This window comes from Hylobates moloch, unplaced genomic scaffold (genome assembly GCF_009828535.3).
Source record: "Hylobates moloch isolate HMO894 unplaced genomic scaffold, HMol_V3 SCAFFOLD_24, whole genome shotgun sequence".
Lineage (NCBI taxonomy): Eukaryota > Metazoa > Chordata > Mammalia > Primates > Hylobatidae > Hylobates > Hylobates moloch.
The window spans coordinates 16,774,033-16,789,301 of NW_026652299.1; the positions used below are offsets into that span (position 1 = coordinate 16,774,033).

The 15,269-nt window shown below is 40.9% G+C and overlaps 1 protein-coding gene across 4 annotated transcripts in view; it reads left to right on the forward strand.

Annotated features, from left to right (window-relative positions):
• MAP3K19 (mitogen-activated protein kinase kinase kinase 19) overlaps positions 1-15,269 on the forward strand; it is a 74,996-nt gene that overhangs the window by 37,843 nt on the left and 21,884 nt on the right. For 3 of the 4 annotated variants that reach the window (XM_032145578.2, XM_058434371.1, XM_032145580.1), the window contains 3 exons: positions 3,803-3,899; positions 9,925-10,003; positions 10,950-11,209. In XM_032145578.2, the coding sequence (XP_032001469.1) occupies positions 3,803-3,899; positions 9,925-10,003; positions 10,950-11,209 (436 nt within the window). The remainder of the gene's footprint in view (positions 1-3,802; positions 3,900-9,924; positions 10,004-10,949; positions 11,210-15,269) is intronic. The other variant, XM_032145579.2, reaches the window with a different exon arrangement.

The following is a 15,269-nucleotide window of genomic DNA, read 5'->3' on the forward strand; positions in this document are numbered from 1 at the left end:
AACTTTACTATTAATCAAAGTATGCACATTCAAACAACAATAAGAAGACCAATTCCATATATTACATTAAATATAATAAAATGAAAAGTCAGCCAGACGTGGTGGCAGGTGCCTGTAATCCCAGCTCTTTGGGAGGCAGAGGGAGGTGGATCACCTGAGATCAGGAGATCAAGACCAGCCTGGTAAACACAGTGAAATGCCATCTCTACTAAAAATACAAAAAAAAAAAAAAAATTAGCTAGGCATGGTGGCGGGCACCTGTAACCCCAGCTACTTGGGAGGCTAAGGCAGGAGAATGGCGTGAACCCGGGAGGCAGAGTTTGCAGTGAGCCGAGATTGCACCACAGCACTCCAGCCTGGGCAACAGAGCAAGACTCTGTCTCAAAAAATAAAAAATAAAATGAAAAGGGGCAGGGCATGGTGGTACATACTTGTAGTTCCAGCTACTCAGGAGGCTGAGGTGGGAGGATTGCCTGAGCCCAGGAGTTTGAGGCTGCAGTGAGCCATGATAGTACCACTGCATTCCAGCCTGGGTGCCAGAGTGAGACACTGCCTCAAAATAATAACAATAATCATATAAACACCTGTGAAAAGAAGGGAAAACAATAATAATTAATTAACTAAATGAAAAGGAATGATGATAAGGGAGAAGATATGATATAGCACATTCGTGCACTGCTGGTGGATTATAAATAGGAATAAACTTTACTTTTAAGGCAATGTGTGTACAAAAAAACAACTTTTTCACAGTCTTTGGATCAATAATTCCATATCTAGGGATCTACTCTAAAGAAATAATGCAAAATTGAGGTATTAGTTGCAAATATTTAATAATACTATTTGTAACAATGAAGAATTTAAAATGACTACTAAGCATCATGGGAGTTACATTGTAAGACTAATGGGGCTTATTAAAGAAGTACTATTGGCTGAGCGTGGTGGCTCATGCCTGTAATCCCAGCACTTTGGGAGGCCGAGGCAGGCGGATCACAAGGTCAGAAGTTTGAGACCAGCCTGGCCAGCATGGTGAAACCTCGTCTCTACTAAAAATACAAAAATAAGGCGGGCATGGTGGCAGGTGCCTGTAGTCCCAGCTACTTGAGAGGCTGAGACAGGAGAATCTCTTGAACCCGGGAGGTGGAGGTTGCAGTGAGCCGAGGTTGCACCACTGCACTCCAGCCTGGGCGACAGAGCAAGACTCCATCTCAAAAAAAAAAAGAAGTACTATTATGGGCCTCTGATATTTGTTTAAGGAAAGAAATTTTAAATTCCATTAAAATTAAAAGGACACTTACTTAGTAAATTGCTTATGAATTTACACTTAAGTGAAAAAGCCAGATACAAAACTTATGTGATGCAACTATATTTTTAAATACTTAGGAGAAACACAAAGAAAATATGATTCCTGTGTTAACAGTGTTTGCTCTTTGGTTGTCAGGTTATAGGTGATTTTTTAAATCTTGCTTTAAAAAATACTTTTTTGTATTTTCATATGTTCTAGGAAGAATAAATCCCCCTTTGTGATTTGATAGGAAGGAGGAGGAATTTGCCAGATAATGGTAGAATTTTTGAAATACAGAGAAGGTTAAACAGTGAAATTGACAACAGCCTAGGAGCCGAGTGAACCCATCCGCCACTGACAACCAGGATAGTCTGAGATAGGGCACCCAACTTTTGCCAGGAGATAGAAAATGCTTTAGAAAGTATTAATAAGGGTATTGGGGGTAGGGAGGAAGGGGGACGGTTAATGGGTAGAAAAAAAAATAGCTAGAAAGAATGAATAATCAACCCAATGAGAGAACAAAAAGAAAAAAAAAGGAAAAGAAAGAATAAGACCTAGTATTTGATAGCATAACAGAGTGACTATAGTCAGTAATAATTTAATTGTATGTTTAAAAATAACTAAAAGTATAATTGAATCGTTTGTAACACAAAGGATAAATGCTTGATGTGATGAATACTCCATTTACCCTGATGTCATTATTATGCATTGCATGCCTATATCAAAATATCTCCTGTACCCCATAAATATATATACCTATGTACCCATAAAAATTAAAAATTAAAAAACAATGTTTAAGTACGAACTGCTGAATAAAAGTAAGGTATGACAACTAAGTTATTATGATTGAATACCTATAATATTTTTAATGACTGTATAAATGGAGGGTTTTACTTCTGGTTTTTTTTTTCAGACAGGGTATCACTCAGTTGCCCAGGCTGGAGTGCAGTGGTGCAATCATGGCTCACTGCAGCCTCAACCTCCTATGGCTCAAATGATCCTCGCACCTCAGCCTCCTGAGTAGTTGGGACTACAGGCACGTGCCACCATGTCTGGCTAATTTTTGTATTTTTTGTAGAGATGGGGCTTCACCATGTTGTCCAGGCTGGCCTCAAGCAATCCACCCATCTCGGCCTCCCAAAGTGCTAGGATTATAGGTGTGACCCACCATGCCTGGCCAGGTTTTACTTTTATTTCCTTTTTCTTTTCTTCTTCTTTTCTTTTCTCTCTCTCTCTCTCTTTTCTTTTCTTTCTTTTGACAGGGTCTCACTCTGTCACTCAGGCTGGAGTGCAGTGGCATGACCCTAGGTCACCGTAGCCTCGACCTCCTGGGTTCAAGCCATCCTCCTGCCTCAGCCTGCCAAGTAGCTGGGACAACAGGTGTGTGCCATCACGTCCGGCTAAATTTTGTAAGGGTTTCGCCATGTTGCCGAGGCTGGTCTCGAACTCCTGAGCTCAAGTGATCCACCCGCCTCAGCCTCCCAAAGTGCTGGGATTACAGGAGTGAGCCACAGTGCCTGGCCAACTTTTATTATTTGCTACGACAATTAAAATGAACAAGGAGAGGAAAGCAAGAAACTTCCTAGCTCTCTTGGGAATTAATAAATGAGCTATCAGAGAATTTTTGTGACAGAGAATTTTCTCTGACATTTCAGATCACAGGCTTGTGCACTTAGGGCAAAGACTTACTGTCCCTCAGTCCACTTAAATAGGTAGTCTGCCTAGATCATAGAAACCAGACAGCTAGTTGTAACGTATGGGTTGTGATGGGATGTTTTAACTACTACTTGGGTCTATCATGGTTCTAGAAATTTAAAGGCACAAAATCACCAGCTATAACTTCGAATGAAGGAAACTATCGAAAACAATGAATTCTACTAAGAAAACATTTCTTCTTTAAAATGTTTGGAGTACTTTTTGTAAATCAAGTTGGTTTTCAACTATAATGATTATTTTCTAGAGAGTGAAAAGGAAGTTTAAGAGGTTATGCACCACGATTTAGATCAGAACTCCATCATAGAGAAGACTTTAATCAGCTTTGCTGCCTCCTTTCAGTCTAGGGTTATATCTGTAGCTTCCACAGGGGCAGGGATTTCCATTCTTGCCATTTGTAAATGATGCCCCAGGGAGGCATTATGGAAAAGATCACATTCCTTTGGGGTTGTTCACTGTGACTGTGGCTAAAGGATTCTTTCCAGTTACCCACCCAGATGGAATTTGGGGCAGCTTAGCAGCCTGGGCACTGAGATGATAAAGTATAAAATACTGAATTTCTATGTGTCGATGTGATTTCAGCTTTGCTCTTCATTTTTTATTATGCAATTAATCACATCCATGACTGTCTGAGCCTAGTGCTCCAAGGGCAGATACTTTCTTATTATTTTAGTCCTAAATACTTTATTCAATTTAAAAGGAATCCACAGTGTAAATCTTTAGCCCAGAAAAATCAACATTCACTCTGCCAACAAACTGATACATCGAATAACTAATAACTGAGTTTTGAATTTTATGATATTGCAGGAGTTCGACCAAGATGATGATTGCAGTCATTCCACACTGGTTAATGAAGTAGAAGATCCCAGTGGTGGTAGACAGGACTGGCAACCCAGGACAGAAGGTATCGGGCTTCAGTCCTTAATGTGTTTACAAAGATAACATTATCATATGGGCTTCCCTCCAATTTCAAAAGGGCTTATTGTAGAAGTTTGAACAACATACACTGGGGCCTATCAGAGGGTAGAGGGAGTGGAGGAGGGAGAGCATCAGGAAAAATAACTAATGGGTACTAGGCTTAATACCTAGCTGATGAAATAATCTGTACAACAAACCCCATGATACATGTTTACCTATGGAACAAACCTGTACTTGTATCCCTGAGCTTAACTCCTGCAATAAAAGTTTTAAAAATAATACTAAATAAGTTTGAAAACACAGAAAAAGCCCAAAGGAGAAGAAAAACCACTCATAATACTACCTTTTGGTCCGTATCTGTATCAGTGGGTCTAGGCAGCTTGACTGGCTAGAATAGGCGATGCTCTCTGCCTCTTTTATTCCACCTTACTCCAGCTCAGCCAAGCCATTCCCTGTCCGTTTCTTTTTGTCTGATAACGTCCTTTCCCTATTTTCTTCCTCTCAGAATCTTCCAGCAGCTTCAGCGATCGGTTCCCTTCCAGAGCCGCACATGTCTCCATCAGCTGTTGTCCCTGAGGGGAAGGTGGGGGAGTGTACAAGGCATGAAAGTCCCCAAGTCTCGGTCTTTTATTTACAAGGCCATAAGTCTGGAATCTTCCAGAGCACCACCCATTTCAAATACGCTATCCTGTCACACCATAAGTGCCCTTGCACTTAACAGACCACAAGGTATTTGCAGATTCTCGTCTCAGAACATAGTTGCCACGGCTATCCCATTTGTCTGTCATCTATTCATCCATAACCTTCTTTTTTTTTTTGAGACGGAGTCTCGCTCTTTCACCCAGGCTGGAGTGCAATGGCGGGATCTCCGCTCACTGCAAGCTCCGCCCCCTGGGTTCACGCCGTTCTCCTGCCTCAGCCTCCCAAGCAGCTGGGACTACAGGCGCCCGCCACAAAGCCCTGCTAATTTTTTGTATATTTAGTAGAGACGGGGTTTCACCGTGTTAGCCAGGATGGTCTCGATCTCCTGACTTCGTGATCCACCCGCCTCGGCCTCCCAAAGTGCTAGGATTACAGGCTTGAGCCACCGTGCCCGGCCCATAACCTTCTTAAAGTAAATGTTCATTTGAACTGCTGCAATTTCTCCTGGGCAATTTTCTGGCTTCTATTTCTAACACTCCAGGGAAGCCGCCCTCTTTGATGCCCGTGTTTCTCATCCCTTCGCACCTCCCAGAAGGCTGCAGCTCTCTGGAGTAGCGTCTCCTCCGGGAGGTGGTACGATGCTGCCCTCTCCTGGGCAGCCGCCTGCCTTTCTCACGCCCACTGGGACTCTTCCCTCCCCAGGCTGAGGGCCGAGAGTAATTCAGTAACCATTAAAATTATGAACACCATTAAGCCTGAAAAAGCTAACAGAAAGAAAATAAACCCCGAAACCCTTCAGAACGGTCCTTGCAGTCCTCCTTTGACTTTCATAGACTTCAAAGCCAAGCACTTAGAAGCCTAATGGTGTCCCAAGCGCCTTCCAGGAGGTTAAATATTTCATTTATTCCGCTCAATTTGGAGATAACTCACCATTTGGGATGTTAGTCATTCTTTTAAACGTGATTTGCAATGTTTTCATATGGGAGCCATAATACTTATGAGGCATCTCCACTAAGTTATTTCAGTTTTAAGCTTTTTTTTTTTTTTTTTTTGACACGGAGTCTTGCTCTGTCACCCAGGCTGGAGTGCAGTGGCACAATCTCAGCTCACTGCAAGCTCTGCCTCCCGGGTTCACGCCATTTTCCTGCCTCAGCCTCCCGAGTTGCTGGGACTACAGGCGCCCACCAGCCACCATGCCCGGCTAATTTTTTGTATTTTTAGTAGAGGCGGGGTTTCACCATGTTAGCCAGGATGGTCTCGATCTCCTGACCTTGTAATCCGCCCGCCTTGGCCTCCCAAAGGGCTGGGATTACAGGCGTGAGCCACCGCACCCGGCCAGTTTTAAGCTTTTGACAACTTGAGTTACAAATTTGGAAGAAGCAATTCTCTTCCTGATAAAATTTCATCTCACAGTTGATAGAGACTTCAGTTGAGCTAGCTACTCTTTCTAATCACAGATTCTGAAATAAAAGAGTTTTAGATATTATTGTGCATTATATTCATTTTAAATATTGGTTTAAATCTCTTTAAATGGGCGGGGCACTGTGGCTCATGCCTGTAATCCCAGCATTTTGGGAGGCCAAGGTGGGCGGATCACCTGAGGTCAGGAGTTCAAGACCAGCCTGGACAACATGGTGAAACCCTGTCTCTACTAAAAATACAAAATTAGCTGGGTGTGGTGGCGCGCACCCGTAATTCCAGCTACTTGGGAGGCTGAGGCAGAAGAATCGTTTGAACCTGGGGGGCAGAGGTTGCAGTGAGCTGAGATTGTACCATTGCACTCCAGCCTGGGTGACAGAGTGAGGCTCCGTCTCAAAACAAACAAACAAACAAACAAACAAATAAACAAACAAGCACTATTTTCTCAGAACATAACAGACACAAATCTTGTAGACTAGAAACTGAGCCTATAAATTTACTCTTTTCATGAGTGAACAAGAGAGCCTATTCCCTAAAACTAATGGGCTTAAAAATATTTTAATACAGTATAAATTCATCAGGATCTGTAGTTGCAGGTATACAAGAACCTACTCTTGGTTGGTTTAAAAAGGAAGGGAATTTTGAAAGATATTAGGAAGTTCATATATCATTGAAAAACCAGAGGATAGGAACATTCTTAGTCCACTCATTCTGCCAAAACAAAATACCATAGACTGGGGGGCTTAAATAGCAGACATTTATTTTCTCACAGTTCTTAAGAATGGGAAGTCCAAGATCAAGATTCTAGCAGGGATGGGTTTCTGGTGAGGGCTCTCTTCCTGGTTGCAGATGGCTGGTCTGTCCCCACGTGGTCTTTCCTCTGTGCACACACAGGCAGAGCACAAGTGAGTGAGCTCTCTTCTTAGAAGGACACAAATCCAACTGGATCAGGGCTGCACCCTTGACACTTCATGTAACCTTCATTTCTTCCTTAGATGCCCCATCTCCAAATAAGCCACACTTCGGAGTTAGGGCTTCAACATATGAATTTGTGGTGGGGGACACAAACACTCAAAACATCCAGTCCATAACAGGAAGGCTCTAGGTTGGATTGTTAGGAAGAATTCCCATAACTGCATTTCAAAACTGGCTGCTACTGACCCCCTAATCATGCCACCTCTGCCATAACAAGAGAGCTGCTCCTACTATCAATGGAAGAACCCCCTCCCTCTGCTGGTACCCACATCAGCACACAGCATGCCTGCACCTTATCTTTTTTCATGTAACTCACATGCATCAGTCTCTCAAGTAAGCTTTCTGAATCTAGCAGAGCAGGAGGCTGGAAATACAGTTTTTTTTTTTTTTTAAGTCTGTGTTGAGCTTCACAATTTAGGAAATCATCAAAACGTGAAGATGGCCTCAAAATATTTTGAGCCTCCATGCTCACAATCCAGACAGATATGCACATCCATTTAAATAGAACAAGGACCTCATTGATATATGCACCTGTTATGTACCCACGGAAATTTAGCAAATAAAATAAAATAAGGAGACCAAACAGGAAAGTAAGGCTTTTCTGGAGAAAATAATTTTTCTTTATTGAAATCAGTTAGGCTGGGCCTGATTTTAAGTTTTTATTGTAATAATTGGTTTTGACACTAACAACAACAAATTAATGATCATTTTCTGACTGGTTATGAATGTTATTTTTACCTCTTCTATAAAGAAAATATATTCGTGGCTATGTTGAAATGTTGCCTTCTAATTTCTCTCTATGGTAATATTTTCTAATAGGGTTAATTTACCCTCATTATGTAAAAAATGCACTTAGCTAAGAGCAAGTGTTTTGTCTTTACCTGTGACAATGCATCCTCTTCCCTGGCCTACTGGGTAGCTTGAGAGGCCTTATCCACAGCAACTCAGCAACTCACAGTATTCAGGAGGCAGAGCAAAGAGAACATTTGTATGCTTCTAGAGGATTTCAGAATCAGTACATTCTGTAATCTTTTTTTCCAATTAAGACCAACAATTAGGATGGTGGCCATTAGCTCTTAATAATATCTTAAAAGGCAGGTATTTCTTACCTGTGCTTATTATATCTTTGTTTCTTGGTTTGAAAAAGAAGTCAGCTGATGAACAGACTTTGAATCACATTAAATTTGTTTGAAAACATTCTGGGTTTATTAATTCTTGACAACTGCAAAAGTACAGTTGTTCTTAAATATGGTTCATGTGAATACACTCAGTTTTCTAACTTCCGCAGCAAAGAGCTAAATACATTTAGCTTTTGTGCCAGAACATCCTTTTCACTGACAGTTTAGTTATTAGGAATGTATGCTGTATGTTTCTCTCACTCTAACATGTCAGCTAGGTGTTTGCACTCAAGGATGACTACAAAAATATTATGAAAGACATCCATCTTCCTTTCAAGTAGGAGAACGACCTTGAGCATGTCATGCAAACTCATTGCTGTCAGTTTCTTCATCTCTAAAATGAAAGGCTTGGATTAGGTGACCTCTAAGTTCCTTCCAGCTCAATAATTCCAAGTCTCTCATTTTGTGCTACATAGTGTGGTGATAGGTTCTTTGAAAACTTAAAAAACAATGGACTATTCCAGGGAAACTTCATTTTTAGACAAGTGTTCCATGCAATTGTATAGTATTAGAAAACATGCAATCAAGTTGTCTCCTTTGAGAAACACTAAGAAAACCAAAGCTAGCTACATTTTTATGGTAGCACAAAACAATATTATTGGATGACAATGATGGTAAACACTATTATCATTTGCCTGATTGTAAACAAAACTTTTCCTTTTGGAATTTTTTACTGTGTTTTTTTTTAATGCACTTGTTTCATTAAACGGCACAGGTATAAAAATTGAACAACAAAAATGCTTTCACTATGGTAGTTCCTATGTATTACCCAAATATATCCAAAGTCCTTTAAAATAATAAAAATCTACTAATTTAGATAACGATGATAGCTATTAAACAACTTTCCCTAGGTCACCCAGGAAGTGGCAGAAGAGGGATGTCTGATTCACACCTTAACCTTATCCTCCCTGCGATACTCCTTCCCCAGCCTTCAGTTAGTGGAGCTCATTACAGCCATTGCTCCTCCAGGCACATGCAGATTGAGTGAATAAATGGCTCTGACAGATAAATGGATAGAAATGAATACCGGGGCAAGCATTGCGTCCTCCCGGAAGGACACCCCTCTCTGCTTCCACATCACCACTTGCTTCTATCACAGTGCTTATCTCACTGCATTCTTTATTTTCTTATCAGCTCTATTAGGGCCTCAGCTGCATCTTGTTTATTTCCATGTTTTCAGCACAAAGCGCTGGGCTTGGCATATCCTTAATAAAAGTTTGTTAAATGGAAAAAAGGAATGAATGAACACACCTTAAAGAACAGGCAATGTTAGAGTAGTTCACACTAGTTTTTTACATAAATTTGCTTAACATCTTATATTGTGAGCAAGCACGTATTCTATAAGTTGGAACTTTCTGTCTTAAGGGTTATTCTGGGAATTAGTTCATGGAATGAGACAGGAGATGACCAAAATTACAAATACAAGCAAACATCTTTGGTGTTACATAAATTATCTCATTGAATGCTCACAATAGTTCTGGGAGATAGGTGTCATTACACTTTATAGAAGGTGGTTCTGTTTTCTCCATCCTGAGGACAACATAGTTTGTTATAAAACTTTATTTTACATCTGTAAAATATTATTATATGGTTTTTTGCCCTTTAAGCAAGCATTTATTTAGGATCTATCATATCCTGAACAGGAAAGATACAAAGATGGCTAAACCTCAGCCCCTGATTAATGTCCATTTTGTAATCATTAAGAAGAGATTAGCCAAACAGAAATAAAGTACATCTCCCGCTTTCCGCTGGAATTCATTACTTTCTTCCTTCTACTACTGTGGTATGTTTCCACAGGTGTTGAGATCACTGTGACTTTTCCAAGAGATGCCAGTCCTCCCCAAGAAATGAGCCAAGAAGACTTAAAAGAAAAGAAGTAAGGAATATTCTTTGAAGTATCAGATTTGAAATGAAGTATGAAGCAATGATAGTCACGTGGCAACCTACATTATTAGTAATTCGATCCATAAAAATGCTTAAAAGTGCAGGTCACAATAAATGGTATGTGGCAGAGGCCAGATCATAAACACTTTGGCTGTGTGGGCCATATGGTCTCTGTTGTAATGATTCAACTCCGCAACTGTCATTTGAATGCAGCCACAGACAGTATGTAAACAAATGAGTGTGGCTGTGATCCAATTAAAGATACAGAAAAAGGCTGAAGGCCGGATTTGGCCCCCGGGCTGTAGTTTGCTGACCCTACTGCAGGGCAGAGCTACTTAGAATGTGGTTGTGCGGTCCTGTTACTAGTCCATGATGAGGTCAGGACAGGCTGTGAGGGTGACCATTAAAAAAGTTGCAAAGCAATTTGGCAAATAACTTACATTCATTGATCGGGTAGTGAGACAAATTGAGGCTTATTTTTTGCATGTCTTTTATTTTTCTTCCATTTTTATGGCAATTCATTTATATTTTACAAAAGTGTCAGTTCACAATGATTGGAAATTTAAATGCTGGTTCTTCTTCAAAGATAGTTTGAGAAACACTGGGCTAGTCAGTGCCTGTGGAGATAAAAGGGTACATCCGCCAAGCCTGCCCTTGGTCTCTGATTTCTCTGTGCAAGGAAATGGTGATTGGGAAAATGAGAGTGAGCTGAAACCTAATCCATCCAAGCAATGGTACAGAGGGCTAAGGAGGCCAGGAGGAGTCGGCAGTTGGAGATGTCTTACCCTCTCAGGATTCAGCCTTTCCTTTCAGCAGCACCATTTGGAAATAGTTCTTCAAACTTTCTAGTGATGTCAGGCTGTACTGAGGACTGGAGATTCAGAAGATGTGGCAACTTCTTATTGAGTTTTAAATCAAACATTTCCCTCCCCCTTTAGTCAGATAACCTCATCACATCAAGAATGGGCACAAGCACATGCAGTTTCTCATCCAAATGAAACAGAAACAGTGGAGCTCAGGACAAAGATGCTGACCATGCGGCCCTTAGTTTTACAAAAAGAGGAACGTTCCAGGGAGCTCTGCAATGTGAACTTGGGCTTTTTGCTGCCAAGATCTTGTTTAGAACCAAACATTTCCAAGTCTGTAACCAGAGAAGATGCTCCTCATTTTCTGAAGGAGCAGCAAAGAAAATCTGAAGGTAAGTTGAACATTGAATTCCACAGTGAGTCCTTTTGGGTAACAAATGTTTATATATTGTGCCAGGCACTGTTCTAAATGCTAGAGATAAAGCAGTAAAAATATCAGACAATAACCCCAGCCCTTGTGTAATTTACATTCCTGGGGGTCATGGGGGTGCGGGACAGACAATAAACTAGTAAACAAGTAAAATGAAAGATGGCATAATGTTCCAGCAGAAAGAACACTATATGTGCAAATGTTTATATATTTGTTCAAGGAATAGAAGGCAAATATTTTGAGAATATCTTATTGTTTAGATTATTTCATTGCTTATTTCTTTAAACATTTCAGACATTATTTTGTAAACTATATTTGATAATTTCAGTATCAATATCCTACTGCTCTGCACTATGGTTGGCTTTTTTTCTTGAGTGTTTGAAAATCTTCATTGTGAGCTCATATTTGGTTGATGTTTATCTGTGGGAATCTTGGGGGCCCATGCTGTGGATGCTTTTGGCCAGAAGTATTGAGTTTACTTCTACCAATTCCCAGGGTCATTATGGACTTGAGTCTACGTTAGCCTTATTCCTGGATCTCCAAGCTAATGTGCAAGTCTAAGAGCCAACTTCCAACTACCTTGAGCCCAAGACTCATTTGCTAGATAGCAGCACTGATGGAGCATTTCCCCCTGCGGCAACATTGTCTTTGCTATTTGCTTACCACTGTCCTCAACCAATCAGCCAAAACCACCAGGAACAACCTTATAATCCAACAAGCTACATTCATTGATTTACCACAGTGAGGGAGACTGCATGCCAGTGGAGCTGTGATGCATCTTACCAAAAAAAAAAAAAAAAAAAGAATAATTATTATGGGATTTTAAGAGAAGGATACATTTTAAGTGAAATTTAAGTGAAGCAGTGCTTAAATTTTTTTTGTTTCTGTTTTTTGTTTTTTGTTTTTGAGACGGAGTCTCGCTCTGTCGCCAGGCGCAATCTCAGCTCACTGCAACCTCTGCCCCTTGGGTTCAAGTGATTCTCATGCCTCAGCCTCCCAAGTAGCTGGGACTACAGGCACATGCCACCACACCCAGCTAATTTTTGTATTTTTAGTAGAGATGGGGTTTCACCATGTTGGCCAGGATGGTCTTGATCTCTTGACCTCGTGATCCTCTCACCTTGGCCTCCCACAGTGCTGGGATTACAGGGGTAAGCCACCACACCTGGCCTAAATTTTTTTTTATTTTATTATGCTAAAATGTGTGTAACATAAAATTGACCATTTTAATCATTTTCAGGTGTACAGTTCAGTGGCATTTAAGTACATTCACATTGTTGTGTAACCATCACAACTATTCATCCCCAGAATATTTTCTTCTTGCAAAACTGAAACTCTGTGCCCATTAAACAATAACTCTCTATTTCCCACTCTCCCAAAGCCTCTGGCAACCACTATTCTATTTTCTGTCTCAATATGAATTTGACCATTCTAGGTCTTTTATAGAAATGGAATCGTGCAATATTTGTCCTGTGTCTGTGTTTCATTTGGCATAATGGTGAAGCAGTGTTTTGATGGGCTGTATGTAAAACAGTTCATAAGAAATCTGGACTGTGAAGTGGACCTAGACTCTTGTTCCTTGAAATTTACAAAGTTAGTTCCCAAATCTTGATAGCGTTTTTTTGTTTTTTTGTTTGTTTGTTTGTTTATTCCAGACACGTTCTGGCTGTGTTGCCCAGGCTGGAGTGCAGTGGCATGATCTTGGCTCACTGCAACCTCTGCCTCCTGGGCTCAAGTGATACTCCCACCTCAGCCTCTTGGGTAGCTGGGACTACAGGTGCATGCCACCACGCCTGGCTAATTTTGTTTGTTTGTTTGTTTGTTTTTTGGTACAGATGGGGTTTCACCGTGTTGCCCAGGCTGTTACTGAACTCCTGGGCTAAAGTGATCCTCCCATCTTGGCCTCCCAAAGTGCTGGGATTACAGACGTGAGCCACGGTGTTCAGCTTCAACAGTCTCTTTCAGCCTCACGTCTTACCACTCTTCCTTAGCAGCATGATAAACTTTAGCACACTAAATGCCCTCTATTCCCTAAACATGCATGTGAATACTTGCACCTACTGTTCTTTCTGCTGGAGCTTATGCCATCCTTCAGGTTTTGTCTTAGAAACCCCTTCCTGTGGAAAGTCTTCCTGAACTTTCCAAGACTGGATGAGTTGCCATTTCTTTGTTCTGCTATAGGATCCTGATCTTACCTACAACATAGCACTAATCAAGCATAATTGTCACTATTCGTTTATGTGTTCATCTTTACCGGATTACAAAAGCAAGAATCATTCAACCTCCAAGCACTTGACATCATACCTGGCACATAGCCATTACAAATGCACTTTTAATTAATAATAACAATAATCAGGTCCAGGGCAGCACTTTGGGAGGCTAAGGCAGGCAGATCACTTGAAGTCTCAAAAAAAAAAAAAAAGAAATAAGAAGTACTAGCTGTGCACAGGCATATGCCTATAACCCTAGCACTTTGGGAGGCTGAGGCAGGAGCACTGCTTGAGGCCAGGAGTTTGAGACCAGCCTGGGCAACATAGGCAGACTCCACCTCTAAAAAAAGTACCTATGTAAAAATAAATTTTAAAAATTAGGTGGCTGTGGTGGTGCACACCTATAGGCTCAGCTACTCAGGAGGCTGAGGTGGGAGGATTGCTTGATTCCAGGAGGCCAAGGCTGCAGTGAATGGTGATTAGTCCACTGCACTCCAGCCTGGGTGACAGACCTTATCTCTTAAAAAAAAAAAAAGTACAACTAGTATAAGACTTTCTTCTAGTGTGTACTTTCATATTGCTAAATATCATGTTTAGAATGGTATTTATTGATTGTTCAGTTATCTATTAAGACTTATTACTTTTACATTACTTGCCTGACACACAAGCAATGCCCAATTTTCCCAATCTTTGTGTCTATTTTTTAAAAATCAATATTCATTGTCTCTGTTATTATGACTAGGTAAAATATTATTTGCAGCTGAGCCCCATAGTGTGTTGATTACATTTCCTCTCCTTTTAGACATTGTATTTATCTCAGCATTAGTAATAACCACTTCATTTCTTCATTTGCTTACTTTCTGTATATCTGTTACTAATTCATCCCATCCTGTGTATTGCACCTATAAAACAAATCTCAATACAGGTGATTAGATATCAGGCAATCCATTGGTTCCTTTTATTTTTGGAGACATTGCTCCTGGACCCTCCTGGCCTCCAGTTTTACTCTGTACCACCTGCTGTCTGGATCTACTGCCCAGCCACCCATCTGAGATTCCCTTCGTGTCATCCTGGGAATTCCCTTGCCTCCTTGCTGTGTTGAATCCCTGTGTACTGGATATGTGGCTTAATCTTCCTTTCCTTTCTTTTTTTTTTTTTTTTTTTTGAGACAGAGTCTGACTCTGTCACCCATGCTTGGAGTGCAACGGCACGATCTCAGCTCACTGCAACCTCTGCCTTCTGGGCTGAAGCCATTCTCCCTCTTCAGCCTCCTGAGTAGCTGGGACTACAGGGATGCAGTACCAGGCCCAGCTACTTTAAAAAAAATTTCTTTTTTAGCGATGGAGTCTCACTATATTGCCCAGGCTGGTCTTGAACTCCTGGGCTCAAGTGATCCACCTACCTCAGCCTCCCAAAGTGTTGGGATTACAGGCTTGAGCCACCTTACCTGGCTTCCTTGCTTTACTTAATCCTCATTTACTAGGGCATATTTCCCAGCAGCTTCTTGAGAAAGGGTACACGGAAAATATGAATGATAGAGTTGTTTGTTTGTTGTTTCTAATTCTTCTGTGCTCCTTTCTTTCTTTCAGTTTGATCTGTTTTCTGTATTTTCGTATTGGAGCATTTCCTCACATATCAGTTGAATCTTGTCTATTTGTATCTAAAAGGGTTTCACTAAAAAGTTCTGTATGTTTGAATGAGCTTGTTGAATGGGCCTCAGAGGAGTTGAATAGGTGGAGAACTGGACGATTGGTAGAGGGATTCACAAGCGTCAGCTTGTATACATCGATGGACCTTTTCTCTTGGCTAGTT